Source organism: Maylandia zebra, linkage group LG7, assembly GCF_041146795.1.
Source record: "Maylandia zebra isolate NMK-2024a linkage group LG7, Mzebra_GT3a, whole genome shotgun sequence".
In the NCBI taxonomy this organism is placed as follows: Eukaryota; Metazoa; Chordata; class Actinopteri; order Cichliformes; family Cichlidae; genus Maylandia; species Maylandia zebra.
The window spans coordinates 21,764,916-21,785,599 of NC_135173.1; the positions used below are offsets into that span (position 1 = coordinate 21,764,916).

The window sequence follows — 20,684 nt, forward strand, 5'->3', positions numbered from 1 at the left end:
GCTGCAGGGGTGACACTGAGCAGATTCTGTGAGGCTCCAAAACGATACAGACTTACAACCACAGTGAAGTGCCCGAGCAAGGGGAAAGCAGAGGAAATCCTCTTTCTCCTTTTTCCCTAACACAGGACTGAGCTGGCAGTAGTACAAGGGTAGGATAAATGGAAGTACATCAGAGTGGAGGGATGAGATTACTCTGGTTGGGATTTGGATTGGGACTTTGAGGAAATGCTGAAGGTGGGAGTACAGAACTAAAGTTCTCACCTAAGCTACTGCATGCTGGAGGACCGAAGTCGGCTGAAGGATGAAAGAAAAGCCTGAAATATAGAAAGTTCCTATCTCTTTCTATGTAGTCTGTGTCGAGAAAAATGGTGAAAAGCATTAAAAGTGTTCCAGTGTGCATGTGCACGTGCAGTATCCAGTTAAGTTGCTACGATAAAGTGCTATATCTACACTGTATGAAAAAATATTAAAAGCAATTATTTGTGCCCAATTAGACATTTTGTTGGTTGCATTAGTTAGAATTCCCTTGCTGATACACACAATTAGAAACACTTTAGCAAACCATTTAGAGAGTGTGTGTCTGCGTGCGTGTTCAAATGAATACATCCTGGAATATTTCATAGAACAATTAAGCTGTCGTCTTAGCTTTCTGAGGTTTGGGTAGTTACAACAATAGCATGCCAGCCTCACTTTCTGACCTCACGACCCTGCTGTTGGTGCAGCGGAGATTAGCGAATGGTAAGCTTAACAATATTAAAAAGGCAACACTACAGCACTGTGCAGAATACTAACAGCAAGTCCTGTGCTACATTAGCACCCTCTCAAAGAGTGGGTATCATTAAATTTTTACAGCTCTTCAGCTTTTGTCTTGGCATTACAGCTTTTGTCATTTGAAGTAACAAAATACATCACAGAGCAGAATTTATGTGATGGGTTTTTTTTTGCTTTTGCTTTTTTGTACGCAACTTCTTTTAACCACATGCAAAGATCTGACCTTCTTCAGCAGCTACTGCAATAAGACTGCTTGTCATTTGTGTGTTTTGCTTAATGTTTTTTTATATGGTATCGATTTAGGGATTCTCTCCCTCCTGCTATGCTTAAAAACACAATTCAGCAAGATTCTTTTCACCTTAAATCAGCGGGTTGTTAAAAGTTGTTACAAAGACATCCTGCTGTCCACCCTCCTCTTTCCTTAATACGAAATGTTGTCTTGCCTGTTGTATTTGTAATCGCAAGTGCAATGCTCGGCTTGTCCTACTGTGATAAGACATTTTTTTTTGCGGCTTTGGTCTCTAATCTACAGTACTAAGAACTTCAAGCTGTGTCCTGAATTTTTGCAGGGAACATCATTTTACTCTAAGTATAAGAAGAGAATTACTACAACCGGCATGGTATTTACAAGGGAAATGTGCCTGACATTTCATTGAGTCTTGAGTCAGTTAAGAGCAAACGTTTCATTCGTTTACTTTTCCTCTTTTACACTCATGTGCTTTCTGCCGTCAGTAGGATGTGACAGTCTGTACAGACTGCGTAAAAGCAGACAGTCTGAAAAGTTATAAAGGGTAAATACTATGTCATCGCTCTACATTTCTTTAATTTAATTTTATGTTAACAAACAACAGAAAGCACGGCTATACACATAATACCATTAAACTCTATTGGAAACAATACCAATGTAGGGTGAAAAAATAAGGTTCTTGGAAGAATCCTTTCATTCAAGCTTAAAATCGGGGGTGTCCAAGTCAAGTTTGGGCCTGACCAGTGGAAAGTAGTTTAACTGCACATTTAATTCCCGAGATTATCTCAATATAAGAAAAAGAAGTACAATTTCAAAAGTACATTGCAATTTTCTCTACATGATAAAGAACTGCTGCTGTAGTTAATGAAAGAAATTTGTCAGCACAACTTTTTGGGTTTAAATTGTAAGATATTATTATTATAACATATTAATGTGTAACTTCTGGTAACTTTTGTGGAATTATAAAGCAGACATTTTCAGTTAATTCACAGAATTGATAAAAATACAGGTTAAAGTCCAAAATGTATGCCCTCCTTCACATTTTCTAAAGTATTCAAATGGGCTGGGTTAGAGTCTTTGCTGATTTTTGCCCCTGCGTTTTATGTTTGACACTCCTGCTTTACGTGTTCTAAAACCTCAACTGTTTAGTAGGGAGCTATAAATAGTGAGGCGAGATTGTAGCCTTTATGAAAAAGCCAAAGTTAACGGCTGTCGTATTGTACCTTCATTTAATTTGCAGAACTGTAAACCAATGCATATTTATTAATTTACTCATTTGTGAACTCAGAATATTATTAGCTGTATGTCGGTGATGAATTTTCTAAGGGGAACAAAATGTTTTAAAATGATGGTGCTTTGATCTTTCAAGAGGGACCATTTGCAACTTGTCCCTCTCTTATCACTGTCCAGATTGCATTGCAAAAATTTGTAGAAACAGAGACAAAAAGGCGAAGAAAGTGGCACAGAGGTGGCCTCCTAATTACCGTGGAAAAATGGTTATTTCATGGCTGACTTTAAACATTTATAAGCTCTGTTCCTACTGTCAGCATGGGAGCGAGGAAACTACATTATGTAACAGCCTTGAAACGAACCTCATTCTTTTTCATGCTTAAGAGTTCGTAGATGCAATCAAATAAACACGGGGACTTTTACCATAACTTCTAGGAAAATAGGGCTTTGAGGAAGGATCTTGCAAGTGCATCAGGTGCCCATATAGTCATTAAGGATCCGTTTCCCTTTGGTCATGAAAAACTCTCCATGAACCTAAAGTGGTCACGTTAAAAAAAGTAAACGACTGCATTTGAATTGTAGATACTTCTGATAAAGTAGAAAAATACCATGAATTATTTATTTCATCATGACAACGTTATAATTAAATGCATTAACACAAAATAGTCCTCTTTAATTATTCAACGCCAGTGTTTTTCGTGAAGGAATGTCATGTAGTTTGTTGAAAACGAGGAGGTTGCATGCATAACTGAGCAGCTGTATTTCCATAATAGGATCTAAACTGTATTCAGAGCAGTAGAAGGTTAAAAAAATACATAAGAGAGAGATGATGATTTGTGTGGGGCCTCCAAAAACATAATATCTACTGCATATCCAAATTATTTTTTGCCACCAAAATGCAAATATTTCAAAGAACCAGTCAAAAGTGGGAGCTCCAGGCTAAAGATTCTTGCGTCTGCTTTTGTAACAAGATAATTGTATTGTTTGGTATAGCCTTCAGTGTTATCCACATCATGGAAATATGCTTGTAGACAAACAGACACTTGTCTCTTTCAGTTTTACTCGTGCTTGGAATTATGCAAGGTGTTATTTTCAGTCTTGAAACATCCAGTTATTGAGTGATTACTTGACAATTATTGCACCCACAGTGAAGATATTCCCCATCAGATCCTGATGAATAGCTCTCCCTCTGAGAAGGCAGATGCCATTGAATCTCATCCCTTTCCCAAAGATTTTGGCTTAAATTATGAGACAATAAAATCAATTACCTACATCAGAACATTCAATCATTGGCCTAATTGTGGTTAATTTAATGCTTCAGTTGAAACCGATTCTATTTATTGTGCAGCTGTGAATTAATCAAATGTAACTGGCCTAAAGGAAGAAGCCACACGAAATGTGTGTTTGGGGTGAAAATAGCTAAGTTGTCTGTACAGTGAACAGACCATTAAACTTAGATTCAGCCTAAACTTTCCCAGTAAGCCACAAGCCTTTGAGAAGGGTTATGTCCTGAAGTCGAATCATGATTTCTCCAATTCGATTGAGTTGTTAAATCATTTATCCATATAATGTGAAATTTACCATCTGAGGCGCTAAAGTCTACATAGCAGTTTAGTTTAAGTTAGATGATCTAAGATATACGATCATGTGGGTGTCTGAATTAGGGCCGGTGTTGTGAGAAGTTGGTAACTCTAGTGCGTTAGAACTGGCGTCACCAGCACACAGCCACAGCATCTGTTACATAACTGTTACTGTAATCAGCTATAAGGTGTTTTACTGTACAGCTATTTAGATATTGTGTGCACTATTTGCTGCACATAAGAAAGGGAATTACATAAGAGCCCATGTTTATATCTCTCTGCTTGCCACTCATTAGTTGGTTCAAGCAGTGCAGCTTAGAAAACTTTGAAGGATTACTAGAGTGAAACACAGCAGCTATAAAAAAAAAACTTCTTAAGAACCTTAAAAAATAACTGCAAGCCCTCAGAGACAGAAGTGCCATATCATTTTTATGGGGAAAAAAGGGTGAATATTTAAAATCTTTGTTCTGAATGGCTGGATCAGATGCCTAGACCAGCGGTCCCCAACCCCCGGGCCTCGGACCGGTACCGGTCCGTGAGTCGTTTGGTACCGGGCCGCGAAAGTTGAGGCTCAGGTGTGAAATGTCTGGTTTTCAGGGTTTTTTATCGGTTTTCAGTGTTATTTTGTTATCGTTTTTATTGTTAACTCTGTTTTCCTGGGTCTTTTCACGTGTGTTATGAATAAATCTTCTTTTTTTCGGTACCGGTACTAGTTTTATTTTGTTGTATTTATCCGCGACACCTTAAAGGCCGGTCCATGAAAATATTGTCGGGCATAAACCGGTCCGTGGCGCAAAAAAGGTTGGAGACCGCTGTCCTAGACTATGAGAGGCATTCCTCCAACACACCTTAAAATGTTACAATCTGGATGATAGAGCACATGTAAAATGCAATCAACTTATGTTGTGGTAGTAGACCTTTTCTGGTGATATTACACTTACTTAGAGTAACTGTGCTGTTGCTCCAGAGTCTTGTTCTTCCATTATTCAGTTTCAAGTGTTTAGATTCTAATCAGAGCAAACAGCAGGTATTGTATGGCACGTGTTTGCTATATGAATGCAGCTTGTGAGTGAGACTTTGATGAAACATGCCCCAAAACACAACATGTTACATCAGTCATGGGTGTTTTACAACAAATGACAGGCCTGTCTAATCGTGCATCTGTAAAACCACATTTTCCTCCTCCAAATGTCTCAAGTCCCAAGTGTCTCTTTAATGAATTTCTCAAATTACGTACAGCTCAAAAATCTATGTACTCATATGTATATGTACATCATAGAGAATTTAATAATAGGCAAACAACATCGACAACTAACTTATTCTCTTCCCTAAAAATGTCAGATAGAGAAAATAGTCTTTATTATATAAGGATTTGTTTAGTCCTGTCAATGTTGGACCTAAGCCACTGCCACCACAGCTGTGGCTCTACTGAAAGTTCAAACTGTCCATGATAAATCTTCAGGTAAGATCACAGACTGCACTCATCTCACACTCACACCGAGGAACTAATGATAAAACAGCCATGACTATTTTGTTTCCATCTATAATGCAGCAGAGTCGGCTAAAGTGTTTGCCTGACTCTTGCATGCTTTCAACTTAGATTGCAGAAGCTTTCAGAAAATCTGTAGCCTCCAGCATCTGTCTCATTGTTAGTCTGCCTCTATTTTAAGTGTTTTATGACACCAAGCAGTTGGCAGCGATGGAGGGAAGAAGAAATATCCTGCTGCTGAATAAATGCAGAAGATAGAGGAGCACCGTTAGCTATTGTCCACATAGAAATGGGATTTACACAGGCTTCAGTGACACTGAAGGAAAGAACTGTCATGAGTACGATAGCCACCGTTTGTGTTATTATATTCACATTTAATAAATAAGTCTTTCTGCCTCAAGTTGAGGTGAGAAATGATAAATAGATATAGATAAACAGCCCGATAGATCTACAGTACTGTATAAAAATATTGAGACACCCATCCAATCTTTATGTCTACCTAGAGCCAGATTACCTTGTAATTTTTTTCAAAGTGGTTTAGAGCAAAACCTCTCCAGGCTTTCAGAAGGCCTTTCAAAACATATCTTTGGACATTGGCTGCTTTTTCATTTATTTTCAGTCCAGTCTTTGTACCTCTCCATTTTCAGAGGAATTATTTCTGTTTTTTATGCTACTTAACACTGACCTATAAATCATTCAGTCTAACTAAGTCAAGGAAATTAACTGTACTATATCTACACATAACAGACAGTTTAGCAAAGACTGTTACTGTTTTGCCTGGGGCGATCGTGGCTTAAGAGTTGGGAGTTCGTCTTGTAACCGGAAGGTTGCCGGTTCGAGCCCTGGCTTGGACAGTCTCGGTCGTTGTGTCCTTGGGCACACATCTGTCAGTGCGCCCCAGGGTGGCTGTGGCTACAATGTAGCTTGCCATCACCAGTGTGTGAATGGGTGGATTGGACTGGTTGTGTAAAGCGCTTTGGGGTCCATAGAGACTAGGAAAGCGCTATACAAATACAGGCCATTTACCTGTGGTAAGGCCACATAATTTCTTTAGTTAAATCTACAAAAATTCCAAAGATAATGAATAGAGTTTGTGTGAAGCGTGAATTAAAATTCATGATTCCAAAAGCACTATAAGCTGAAAACTCGGCATTTCTTGGAATGCTGCACAGTTTATCCTTAAAAATATTAAGCAAAAAGGATAAAGGAAGAAATGGTAGCCTTAAACCTATTATCGGCAGCATCTGAAAGCCATATCCTTAGAATAGGAAACCAGCAGAGACCTGACACAGGACCTGAGATTTGCATCTGACCTTCAGTCTGCTGTTTACCGAAGTCTCATCAAACATGGTCTCAGTGAAGGAGGCTGAGAGATGCCAAATTACACAAGAATTTGACTGAAAATTGGTGGTAATGTGTCTTACGCAGTGATAAAACTGAATTTGACATTTTTGGTTCAAATCAATTTCTGTGGAAGAGGTCAGGAGAGAGGTACAACAGTGTTTACATCGGTCTGTAAAACATGATGGAGGCGCTGTCATAGTCTGGTGTTTGATATCTTGTTAGAACTGATGGAATTATAAATACAGAAAATTACTGTCGTATTTTAATCTACCATGCAGTACCATGCTGAACATGTTTACTTTCATTTTTTGGCATCACAGTGGCTCCAAACACACTAGCCAATGCAGTAAAATGATACCTGGATATAAAAACTTAAATTGCAACACTATCAGTTATGGGCTTGCCTCCCCATAGTCCAGAACTCAACATTGTTGAAACGGGATCATCTTGACAGAGAATGGAATAAAAGGCAGCAATCATCCAAAGAACAGCTCTGAAATATCCTTCAAGAAGTCTGGAGAACTATTCTTTAAGACTACTTAAAGAAATTACAAGAAAGCTTGCCTGGGAGAGTTCAGGCTGTGTTGAAGAATAAAGGTGGTTGTACCAAATATTGACTTTCAAGCTCATTTCAATTGTACCAACTCAGTTTTTGCCTTATATACTGTATTTCCATCTATGTTTGCACGTTTCACTGCATTTATTTCCCATTTTCCTAGAGAATATAAAGAAATGAGGGGGTGATGCAAGACTTTCACACAGTGCTGTATATCTAGAACTTGATTTATTATAAACGGCACTTTAATCAGTTCAATATGGGGCTTCATAACTCAGGATACTCAAGGATTTTCTGCCAATCATGTTAGTCACTCAGAAAAATCACGTTGTTAACAGTTTGTGAGATCAGTGGAGCGCTCGCTGAAGCAACTGAGCTCACTTTGGTTTGCACTTTGAGAACTGTCCCGCTGAGGTGTCCCTCCTCCTATTACTTGTGATGCAAAACCCTTCTCAGAGGAGTAATGACTTTTTATGTGGCATATCAGGGTGATTGATACTTGAGTAACAGTGCTGACAAATACGGGCCAACATAAACACAAGTCGAAAGAGTGACTTCCCAGCTGAGAGATGCGAAGAAGCTGCCTACGTCTTGGTGGACAGACAACATTAACAAACCCACAATGTGTCTGCCCCAAAACGCGACAAAGGGGTTGCCTCTGTTTTCTGCAGTGGTAGCAGTCATGTTGGTGCTGTAGGTGCCAGATGGCACAGTCAAATAGAATGCGTGGACTAGTGAATAACGTAGGAGACTGGAAGTGTGGCATGATTGAATAAAAGAGTCTTAGATATTATATTGTTCTGCAGTGAACGCAGAATGCAGCTGAGTCAGTGCCTCCTCCTACTTTTAGACTACGTTTGCTACATTATACAATTATACAGTGAGGCTTACTATACCTTCTATGGGTAATACCTAAGTCTATAACTAACCATAATCCCTATGCCACAATGTGTCTTGCAGACCTATCATAAGCCATATACCACCAGATATTGTAAATATTACACTCTATAAAGAAATAAGGGATACTTTACTTACATTTTAATCTTGCAGCCTACAGCAAAAATTAAATCTGGGTTTTTTTTACTTGAAAGAAACCTTATGTTGTGTGCTGACTGCAGTAAACTAAATCAATGATCTACAAATGGCAAACACTTTTTACAAATATAAATGATGGGGTGGTGAGGAGTCCAGATTTTAATTAACTTTTGTTTCTTAGGTTGAAGCTTCATTCCCAACACTGAAAATGGGGTAGCTTGCCAAGGACAATCTTGTAGAAAGGTCATTTTAACCAACCAGCCAAAACTGGACCATCATCTAACATCATTTTTTGATGAGCTAAATTCTAACTAACTTAATTTCATATATAAAAAAAGAAGAAGAAAGAAATGTGAACCTGAAGTCGCAGATGGCTTAATTGTATGTTTCTTTAGACGCTTGTCTAAGTTGCACACTCAGGCTGAGGGAAAAAAATCATTCAAAATGAGTGAAGGTGCATGACGAGGTCAATATGTTGTTTTTCTGGCCTTTAAGAACTACATGAAAGAAAAAGGCAACGAGTTCATTATCTCAACAAGGATGCCTGCTCGTTAGTACAAGAACGCATAGCTTGCTATTAGCTCCAGCAATCTGGACAGAGTCATTAATTTCATGACTGTGTGGGTAATTTTGCACTGAAACTGGAAGAGTAAAGATGAAGCAAAGATGGCTCTCACTGTGCTTTCCTGGATGTTAATAAAAGTTTGACAGGCTCCGTGTGTTTAGAGCTTTAGTGTGAAATTTGAGACAGCTGATGGAAAAGCTATTTTGAGGAGAAACTCACTCGTTTTGAATAGAAAGTGCATCATGTTATAAACTCCCATGTTGATTCTGTGTAGCTAATCTATGGTAAGCTAAAATTATTAAATAAATAATAGGTTAAAGCAGCTAATAAATAAATAGCTGCTTTGATGACTTCCATTAAAATTGCAGTGCTCTAGCCCTTTTGATTTTTGTAAATGCTGATGCGCAGAGATGAGAGGAAAGGAAACAAAAAAAATAAAAAAGCCACTGAGCAGAAGGTCTCTGAGCCACAGGCAGATGTTAGTGCTGCTCAGGAGATTGATAAGGACATGGCAGTGATCAAACTACACTATATTAGGAACTGTTGCTTTGTTTATCTGTTGACTTTTCCTACACCATTTGTATTGTTTTGCAGATATCGGCCTGCGTGACAGCACAAAAGCTTAGCTACTTTGGCAGATTCATTACAGATTCCCACAGCACATCACCATTTTTCCCACATACCATATTTAGTGTGATTTTTGTTTTGTTTTTTTTAGTTTGGCACAATTGGCCTGAAAGTGACTTTGCTTTGATATGAACTATAATCAAATACAATGCAATATGCACTGCCAATGATGTGTGCATCCCACAGCTAAAAAAAATAAAAATAAAAATCCTCTTTTGCCTCAGTGTTTGACTTTGATAGAAGGAAAAAAAAAACTTTAGAAAAATGGTATGGTAGAACGCCTGAAGTCACTGGAGATTGTAGTTAAGAGTAAGTGAACCACATCATGACTTCAATGTGCTAGTTTTATTAAACCACCCAGGACACTGCTGGCCCTGCGCCAGAGGAGGGCATAGAGAGGTGGTGGTAGTTGGGGATGGGGTGTTAGTTTAAAGCATTGATGGAAAGAGCAGCAAAGACAAAAATCAATATTTGCAGGGTGGATGAAAATTCCCTCAGCTTCCAAGCTGGTTGTCTGGAGGAGTTTGGCTGCTATTCTTCCCTGCTGTTTTCTTCTCTGGGTGTCCTTTATCTCTTGCCAGAATCCCTCATTCACTGTGCTTATTGAAAACCAAGGGAATCCTTAAAAGGTGAATAACATGCATTTGGGAATTCTACATCCATCACATGGTTTGCAGCTACAGTTCTCCACACTCTGAGCAGTGACCTTTTCTATTGTACCTCATTAGTGCCATTGTGCATGTGAGTTTTAGCACTGTACGTGTGTACCTGTAGGTTATTGATGCGTCGGTGTCCCAGTTACTGCTTCTGTCACCCTGAGCTGATATATGAGGCCCTACTTTACCTCCCGCTCCCAAGATCCTTTGCTGCCTCTGGCTAATTTTTCCGCTGTGTATTGATGTAGAGACCGAAAGACCAGTGTTGGTCATGCCCTTTAACCCCACCCTTTAAAGTATGGAAGCCAGTGAATTGGAAATTTGCTGGCTTGTTGTTTTTACTACTGCATGAAGCATAAGTCTACTTGGCGTTAATCAATTAGACTATTATTAACAATGGATGCACAAGAAAATGTTACTGAGCCACTAAGAATAAGTTTGTGAAACAAAATATATCTGTAAATCTGTTCCCAATGCTGTCATCTTTGTCACATGGAGGCTTAGCTAGACAGCACATGTTACACATCAGTCATGGCCCTCTGCTTCATTTGCAATGAGGCGATCAGTCAAGATGTCCCAGTGAGCACATGTCAACTGGTGGCAGTGATGGTATAGGCTGGCGGGGGTGAATTCTGAGTTTTTTGCTGCATAAATTGTCACTGGCAGCTCCCAGCAGTTTCTGCCAAAACACTTGGCCTCAACAAGCCAGTGCATCTATGTAGGCCTCCTTATTGGATAAGTTAAAACATCCCAACATCTTAATTTCATATTGACACAAACTCAGCTGTGAGGATAATTGTGGATTTGTTGCTGTGCACACTGAAACCGAGAGAGCGGGAGAAGGCAAATGGAGAGCGCTGGAGTATTAAATCTGATTAACCAATCAGATAACCCCTGTAAAGCAACATTTGTGTCTGGATGCAATTGCCATTTTGTGCTGAATGTTTAGCCACATAAAACCGTCTCAAAGAGCAGTGCAGCATATTCTGATTGCATTGCATTCTGCCATGCATGTAACTGCACTTCCAATCTACATTATGCTATTAGCAGTTTTCATTATGTTACATTCCTCCATGCAGTTTTCTGGATGTAAGTAATAAGTGAGCAATTTGGTCACATCAGTGGAAATCAGTTAGAGCCATGATTTGTTTTAACTTTAAGCAAGCCTCTAGCTGAGGCCTGTACTACCAAGTAGAATGACACTTCAGATTTAATCCACACTGACCCTGTCACTGTGGCAACTTATGCTATAGACTTTACCTATACTAATCTGGATTAGGTTATGTTTAAAATAAGAGATTAAGAAGTATAAAACACATACAGGCGAATCAATTAATGTTTCACTATTTCACGAGATGCCCTCTGACATCAGTGTATGAGGGACTTTTTTTTTAAAGATCTAAAGTCTTTGACTTTCGCTGTTAACCATCAATAAGAAACATAGGTTATTAGTAGTGTTGTGGAAGGTCATACTACAGCAGAGAAGCAAGACATGAGCTGTCATAAAGACATATCTGATGACTGGAGGCACAGAGACAATTGTCACTTTTTATAAAGGAATCTTATCAAGTACCTTATTGGATAAGTCACCCTTACATTTGACGGCGTCCCATCTATTTACTATGACATAATGCCCCACATCCAGTGGAATTTCCTCCAAATCATATTTTCTGAGAAAGTGCTCTTGCCAGTACATTTCATCCTTGTTATTGCCAAGCTAAATATCATGAAAGGTGAATATGTCCAAAAACCAGCTGTTTTGCCAGATAAACTGTCTTTATAGCAGAAATGACCTTGGGAGTGCATCTTAGGGCGAATATGGCTAGGTGTGATAATACTTTGGATATCAAATATGTAGGATGTAAGACAACTTGATTAAAAAAGTATAGAACCAATCAACTACATGTTTCATTAGAGAAAAGACACCTTAAAAACACGTCCTGTCCTACTTTTTCCCTGTTTGCTTCAACAATTTTATTCTCCATTAATAGTAAGTATTAATAGAGTGATGTGATCTGAAAACAGAGGGTTAGGAGATACCAGCAGTTCTGTTTCTGATTGTGGTCCTATTAGTTTAGCGTAATTATATTAGTTTAGGGGAGAAGCCTGAACCTGACAGCTTATTGTGTGGTTCTTTGACCGTTTTCTCCCATCTGTCTTATTTGTAATCTTTATAAGTGATTATATTTGCATTATTAAAAGTTTCTTGAATGGCAGCAGCATTTTGACAACTTGTTATAATGAACGCGCTATGTGTATGGTATGTTAGGATTCTTAGAGCCATGGATTTGGGATGGTACTTTGTAAAATAAACTAGATTTATAACCATCTTTGTGTTACAGCTCTGCCTGATTGCCAATGTTAGGTTACGTAACTCAAATAAGACAGATAGTTATGCTGAAGAAAGTTTAACATAATCAGGTATGGTCTTGCTCCCAGTGTCTGAAGAGTAAAATGTCTTTCAACTTTTAGTGCAATAAGGGGACATCACTTGGAAGAATTGAACATGATGAAAAATGAATGTATTTGGTGATGAGACTCTGATGAACCATCATGGCAGAAAGGAATCCCAGTGGTGACAGGATTTAGGAGAGGACCCCCCGGAGTCTAGACGCTGGCGGTGGTGAAGATGAAGACTGAGGCTTGAATGGAGCTGTCGCTGAGGTGTCTGATGTGGAGATGGGGAGGCGGTGGGTTGCAAGAAAGACAGCCTGAAAGGGAGAATGACAGAGAGCAAAGATTTTAACCATGCAAAGTAGAGGCTGGTTAGGTCAAAGAAGGCGGGCGAGAGGATCATTGGACTAGAGTAATGATGTCGGTATTGAGATTGATAGCATGGGAAAGTGCTAGACATGTAAGGAACGGAAAAGCAGCCGAACACCCAGAAGAGCAGGCAGAGGAGTGATTACAGATCTTCCTTATTGAACTTACGCAGAAGGTTCTTTTTTTCCATTTAAAAGAGTCAACAGTTGTTGAATAGCTGCACTGGACTGGTATTAGAGAAAACCATGCTGAACAAGACAAAAGAAAATGTAAATTTGACAAGTTGAGGTGGATTCTGAGTGTGCCGTCACTCTTTTCGCAACAGAAGACTACAGTCTTGGCATTCAGCAGGTCTCCACAACTGAAACTGACTCACCGGACTTCTCGCCCTGATCGTGAGACATCACCTGATTCACAGTCCTTACTCTCTTACTTATGCCATTTTCTCACAGACTGATTGAACCCATCTTCCTGCCTCCCTCCAGCTGGTGTCTCCACCACACACCAGATGGCTCAGATTGCCTGAAAAACATTTACCCTTTCAGTCTGAACGTGACAGAGTCTTTGTCAAGCATTCACATACTTATCACCAGTATGGAGGTGGCATAGTGGCTCAGTGGTTAGCACTGTCATTTCACAGCAACAAGGTTCAGAACTTGTTTCTGTGTGGACATTTTTAATCTTTGCCTTGTGTTTGTGCTGGTTTACTTACACCAATAAAAGTTGAAGATCAGACAAAATGTGCCAGCGCCTTTGCAACGATTGCCCTGGCCAAAATAGACTGGTACAAACCATCCCAACTTGTAAGTAACAACGAGAGCAAACGCTGACAAAAGGGCATTTGAGCACAGGGTATTTGTTGATTCTGACTGACACAGAGCAAGCATCCAGCATGGCCAAACAACCCAGATATCCATTGGCAGACAATGTCTCGTTGGTCATATTAAAAGAAGGAACAAAAAATATTGGTTCAGCTATGGTTCAGTATTGATTGACTGATGCAGGAATCACTCAGCCAGAAAGGACAAACAAGGAGTTGTGTGTGTGTTTTTCCCTTACTAGCACAAAAAAACAATTCCACACGAAAAGGGTCAAAAGCAGCACAGTGATGGTACTGCAGTCAAACAATTTCATTGTATCTCTCTTTAAATCTGCACTTCAGCCATTTGGAATTGATTTACTATTGAATCTGAAAGTGAGCTGCTTAAAAGTTTGATCTTTTTTATCAGATCATATCATAGCATATTTTAAGGTTGTCTTAGGTGGTAAAATTAGCCATAGGCCTTTGTTTGTTTCAGATTTTTTTCATATTGAGCAAGTTATATAATGACTAAATCAATACATGAGAAAAACTGAAATCATACTTGAAGAATATCAAATGAATGGATCAAATCAGTAAGAGAAGAATAGAAAATTAAATGAATAAACCCATAAGGAAATAATACAAAAATTACGAGAAATTTTTGACTATTGTATGTTTTTTTAAATTGCTTCTTGCAGGTTATTAAACTAGCAGACACTGGAACACCTAAGAGAAGATTACTTGAGAGCCCACAGTACCTTAAGGCCTAATTATTCTTCTATAAAACATTCTCTGTTTCAAATCCACTTTGGAAAATAAAGTAACAACAACAACAACACATGGTACACACTGTTGCATAGAAACAGACACAAAAATGGGGGACGACAGAGAAACATCCAAAAGTGTAACAGCTTTATTTACCCATGGCATGACACCGGCCGGTGCAGGACACATAGGTTAATTGTCTGACCTTCTCTTACTGTCAGGCCAATGGGTGAAACACAGACACTCTACCAAGACCTAATCTGTGTCAGGATGGTAATGCTCAAGCTTCAAGCTTTTAATTACATCTGTGAGCAGCTGGAATAAGAAATACATTTAACAAACTTGGTTTAGCCTGCTACTCAGATAACTACCTTTACTAAACACAACTGGTTTTCAAATGAAAAACAAAAACAAAAAACCCCCAAGCAACCTCACATATTTAATCTAATCACAAAAAGGCAAAGTATTCAGTGTAGCATCATGAGTGTGAAAAGAAATCAGTAAATTCCCCACTTTGCAGTAGGTAGATGGGAAAAATTATAAATTATATACAAATTGATTTTTTTTATATAAAAAAATTAAAAAATTAATGATCATCATAATTTCTTTTTTATACATTATTATTAAAAAGTGGTTAATTTTCTAAATTTCTATTACCAAAAACTTTCCAGTGTAGATGGCATTTGGAATTTATTCATGCCAAGTTATACTACTACTTTTCAAATTAAAATGAAAATTTTAGGTTTCATTTTAAAATTTTAGTTCTAACCTTTAGGGCCCTACATGGTCAAGCTCCTCAATATTTATCCGACCTGCTGAAACCACATACATTTTCTCGGTCATTAGACCAGAGACTGCTGGTGGTACCGCGCACTCGTTTTAAAACTCGTGGTGATCGGGCCTTTCAGACTGTGGCACCACGGTTGTGGAATTCTCTCCCACTGTCTCTTTGCTTCACGGACTCCATTGATTCTTTTAAGAAACAGCTGAAGACATTTTTATTTAGAAAAGCATTTGATTAATTTCTTCTTATGCTGTTTTTATAGTTTTATAGTTTTACATTTTTTATTTACTGTTATATTGTTTTTATATTTCCATTTCCTGTGTTGTAAAGCACTTTGTGATTTTTATCTGTGAAAAGCGCTATATAAATAAATTTTACTTACTTACTTACTTACTATAGAAATTGTATTCTTAAATGTGACAAAACAAATTTCCCACGTGTGGGACTAATAAAGGTTATCTTATCTTATCTTAATTTGACGAATGCCTATTGTATATGGTAGCATTATTTATGCTATAAGCCCAATCTGTACTGCATGTATCTGAGAATATTTCTGATGATATAATCCACACATTTCCATGTACTTCTGCGGTCTATGTACCTCACTCTCTTGCAGATGTGAACTCATATGTGTGGCTTGTGTATAAGCTGACAGTCAAGCTTCTGCAGGAACCTGAACGCTATTATAGGAAAGGCTGTCTCTGCCAGTTGCATGTTAGTGTTTTACACAGTATGCTTCCATAAAGACCAATAATTTATAATGGCATACGAGAGACACTCCATCTAGTGTGAGAAATATGAACATACAAAGAAGATAATAGAAATGTGATAATTAAGGTTGTTCTGCAGAAATTTAAGGGTACCTTGATATGAGTCGTGCGAGCTGACCTTGGTCAGACATCTTGATACTTCAGACTTGTAATGGGAAGAAGTGAGGGATGGTTGATAAAATAGCTGGCTTTCAGCATTTGCCAGATCCATTATAATTTGAAGAAATTATGGCTTTTATGGAGTACTTTTAGTCTACTTTTATACCGTTTGAGTCAAGATAAAAGAGCCTTTCAAATCTTCCATGGAGAGATGATAGCAGCACAGTAATAGAGGTTAACACTGCTTCTATCACCAGGTGTAAAGAAAATGTACAAATATACTGTAACAGCTATTACCTTGAAATTAAATTTATCAATGTGTTGTTGTTTATATCACAGTCTGTAGCTGCCTTGTGTAGAGATATTACATAAAATCCCAAATTACTAAAATAAAAAATATTTGTCTACATATTTTTGTCAGAGAAGTAAGAACTACTGTCCACATACATTTTTGATATAGGGTCATTCATCAGGGTTTGCTCTTAGTACCTATGGAACCAATTAAAGACCTTATGCCATAACACATAATAAAATGTAGAGAAAAAGGCTTTGCAGTATCTTGCGAAAGGCTTTATGATGCTTTTTAAGTATAGTATGGAAAAACATTACTAGTGAATTAAGCCATGAACTCAATCCTATAAACATGTTTGGAATAAACTGGAATACTTAACCAATTAATCACTCAAGACTTGTGACCGACCTTAACCACACTGTTGAGGTTGAGTTCCAAATTAATGAAAGTCATCAACATGCTTTGTTTATGTGCAAACCTTAAATTTGGATGTATTAATTCAAATGTTGTAGTTTGCAGTAGTGAAAAACTGCATGGGAATTACTATATATATTTAACACCAGCAAAGTGTTTACAGTGTTAAAATGCTGTCATACAGTATTGAATGACAGACTCAATGCCTAGTGATTTTTTTATTTGGTGGCAGTGTGTACATTTTCGACATTGCCTTATAACGCCTATAGCAATGCACAGGAGGCAGGTGGCCAGCGACCTCTGAAAGCAGGTCCGCCTGGATGCTGGCTGATGACAGTAAAAACATGGACAGGAATTGTATTAATCAGATGCTATAGCCATAATGTGGAAAATCCAGCATCTGTCTGAGCTTTATATAGAAGAGCCTGGGGCATGATAAACCTGCAGTCATTTGAATGGCACAAAAATATGGGCTTGAAATACAATACTCTTCCCCTTGTGAATAGATCTCCCAGGCTCCCTTTTGCCTTTTCCTTCCCTTCTCAACATCTCTGCTTAATTTTACTTTCCCTCCAATTTCCTCATTTGCTGTCTCATATACTCTCATGGTCTTTTTGCCCGCAGTTCCTGTCTTTCATCTTCCACTTACAAACCAATTGCCTGGACAGCTACACCCCAAATCCATCTTTTTTTCTTTTCTCTTTTTTTTATCCTCCCACTTCTGCATTCACTCGACCACTTGACTTGTCCTTCTGTCATGTCCTAACTCTCAACAGAGACTCTAAGGAGTCTCTAGGGACGGCATAGCTCTCAGAGTGGGTAGGTAAGGTGCAGGTGAAAGAATATAAATAAGTGTGTGTTTTCTGTTGAATGACTAATAATTTGCTGAGTATTTACGGTTAAATTTCAAGCCAGATAGACAGGGGACATCACAAGACATTTCAGTGAAAAATGCTAATGAACACCAAAGTCAAAGAAAATTTTCAATTTCATGCATATGTAGTAATTATATAATCTAGAAATATTATTATAATGTTGATTTATTTATTAGTCACAATAATCACACACACAAAAGACGCAAAGATTAATAAACAGTTACGAGTAAGCTGACAAGATACCAACAGCATCATAGTATTACCTTGTATATCTGATATCTGATACAATAAGCGCCTCGAGGCGATTGTTATTGTGATTTGGTGCTATATAAATAAAGTTGAATTGAATTGGTCCATCAACACTGTAACTGATCAGTCATGTTGTTATGATATTGTGGCTTTGAAATATAGAAGAAAAGGAAAACAATGGTCTTTGTTTATATGCCTGTTCTGGAACAAATGGTGAGCATTTCAAACATTAATTAATGCATAATTGCCTGTGATTGTTTTTCTTTTAGCATTAGCTAACTTTTTTGGCCAATGCTAACCGAATGCCCAAGCAACACGATTGGTCAGTTTTGTTGACGCTTGACCAACATGCAATGATGATGTAGGAACAGCACCAACACGGGTGTGTCAGATAGTGTGCATTACCCATGTTAGTGACTAAAGGCAGAATTTCCATCTACTCCAAAAGTTTTCTAAAGGACCCACAGATAAACTGTAAGAGCAGGGTGCTGTAGTCTAACATGGCCTGTTTTTTGTTGAAATTAAATGAACTTACCCAGTACGTAGGTTAAGAAAGTTTTCTCTGGCCCTGGTTTTGTGTTTTTGCAGCCCACTGCACTTGCATAATAGTGTTTATTTCTCCGTGCCTGTTGTGTAGCCTCACTGGGATTGCACTTAAAATACTTTTTGTAGAGTCTCAAAACTTTTAACATTTTACATCTGATACCCAAAGCTTAAAAAACAGATCCTTTATTGTTTTCACCTTTGAGATAAAAAAAAAAAAATACATTTAAGGCAGAGAAGTAATTTGTCATATTATCATGGCTGGCCATTTGGGCTTGATACAACTGTTCTCCTGAATAGTCTGTTACTAAACTATATATACCAGTTTTAGGCCACTGAGATTGCTTTGGGCCTCATTTGGAGTATTTGACAAAAGGATATTGTTACTTTTGACAATGTGGTTTCTAACAGAGGTCAAAAGTTTGCTTAAAACACTTTGCATTAAATGGTTAATAGGTTCGGAAAGAAACAGGAAAAAAAAGGTCAAGAACCGTTGCTTTGCATAGTCAATAAGCAGGACTTCTGACAGCCTTTCTTTCTCTGTGCCTCACCACTTGAAGCTTTAGAAAGTTGGAATGTCCTCACTCCTCATTCTGTCACTTCCTTCTCTTCTGCTAACAGTTGTGACCTTTCATCTTTACCGTACCAATAATTGCAGTGCCTCAGGTACTGAGCTTTAACGGCCACAGACGGAAAGAGGGAGAATGAAAAGAAAGATAGAATGAGCCAGGGAGACAAGAAATAGCTGTTACCCAAACCCTGAACAGACTACTGCTGCCCCAACCCAAACCCCTCCTCAATCTCTTGTCTTCTTTCTTCCCCCACACTCACTCCTCTCCCCTCGTCTTTTCTCATTTCGATTGAAGGCTAATGTTCAGGTGCCACATGTCTCTGCCTCGTGAGCCCCATGCGAGTTCCGATTTGCCCTGTAGCACCAAAGACTTCTCATTTCACGGTGGAACAAAAAGGGTACACTCACAAAACAAATGAGGAAAAGGTTAACATATTCTAAGCACCTTATCTACATTAAACAACGACACGCCGTCTCGTCGACACAGGGCGGCTATAAGACTGAACTTCAACAAGCAGACAGCATCCTGGCTGCTCTCACTTACTTAAATTATGCGCTCTGAAAGAACTAATGCAGTGACTGTTTTCCCTTGCCAGTGGACCATAGTGAGCCTATTAAAATCACATTGCTTCTAGTCTTCCTCTATAATGTGCCTCTCATTAAAAGCCCATGGCGGCATTAAATGAACAGGCCCGCAGATAATGCTACGAACTCATGGATCTGATGCGGCTTGATTATGATATCAAAAATGGCCCCCTAAACACCATGACCAACTATATCAACAGACAATGAAGGGATTCATCAACCCTATCAGACTCGAGCTCATTTCATAGAGCGGCTTCAGGAAAATCATAAGCCAGTCTGGGTCACGCTGCATTCAGCCTCTGCACAATTGCTGTCGTGATTTGAGAAATGACTACAACGTTTTGAAGGGAATGATTACTCACTCCAACATGTGCGGATACTTGCAATGTACCTTGTGAGTAGGAATGTGTAGAACGCCATGGTCCTCGCGCAGCAGTTGGTTGTCAGGTGGGCACAGTGCTTTTATTGCCATTGACCTGTGAAACAGAAGAGCACAGGTTCCCTTTTAATTCTATACAAAGGGAAAGTGAGAGACTCGAGTTACGTAACGCAGAGTTCAGATAATGCAGAAACACAAATGTCACTCAGCTGAAAGAAAAAGCTGCCCTTGAGACTTGGTTAATTTTATCACATTTATCTCAGTTCATCCTTGCCTATGAAATTAAAGCACCACCCTCATTGATTCTGTTATGGTTTCCTTAAGCTTTCTGCAGGTAATTTCTTAGTGCGACAGAATGGATGTCACCACATCTTTAATCTATTTGAAATCCAAATCCTGCTAACAAGTGACTATAAGGAAAGCCTAAATGATTGGAACAACTTTCATTTATCGATCAGGAGCAATACTTGCTGCACTGACTACTTAAATTTGCCATTTAGATATAATGTACCCTTTTCCTTACTGAAAAGAGAGGCATTGCAAGTTTCCTATTAGGGGTTTAGACAGTTTTAAGGAACCATGACAGTTTGCTTTGTTTTCTCAGAGCTTGTTTGACTAGTCAGCATCCACAGGAAGTAAATTATTACCCCTGTCTGCAATGGGAAATGGGGACTTAATAATAAAAACAACACA

General features: G+C 38.5%; 1 protein-coding gene across 1 annotated transcript in view; it reads right to left on the reverse strand.

Moving 5' to 3' along the window:
* Positions 1 to 11,708: 11,708 nt before the first annotated feature.
* LOC143419659 (uncharacterized) overlaps positions 11,709 to 20,684 on the reverse strand; it is a 29,086-nt gene continuing 20,110 nt past the window's right edge. The window contains exons 3-4 of the mRNA XM_076887051.1: positions 20,004 to 20,088; positions 11,709 to 12,811 (exon numbers count right to left, since the gene is read on the reverse strand). Coding sequence (XP_076743166.1) covers positions 12,686 to 12,811; positions 20,004 to 20,088 — 211 coding nt within the window. The 3' untranslated portion in view covers positions 11,709 to 12,685. The remainder of the gene's footprint in view (positions 12,812 to 20,003; positions 20,089 to 20,684) is intronic.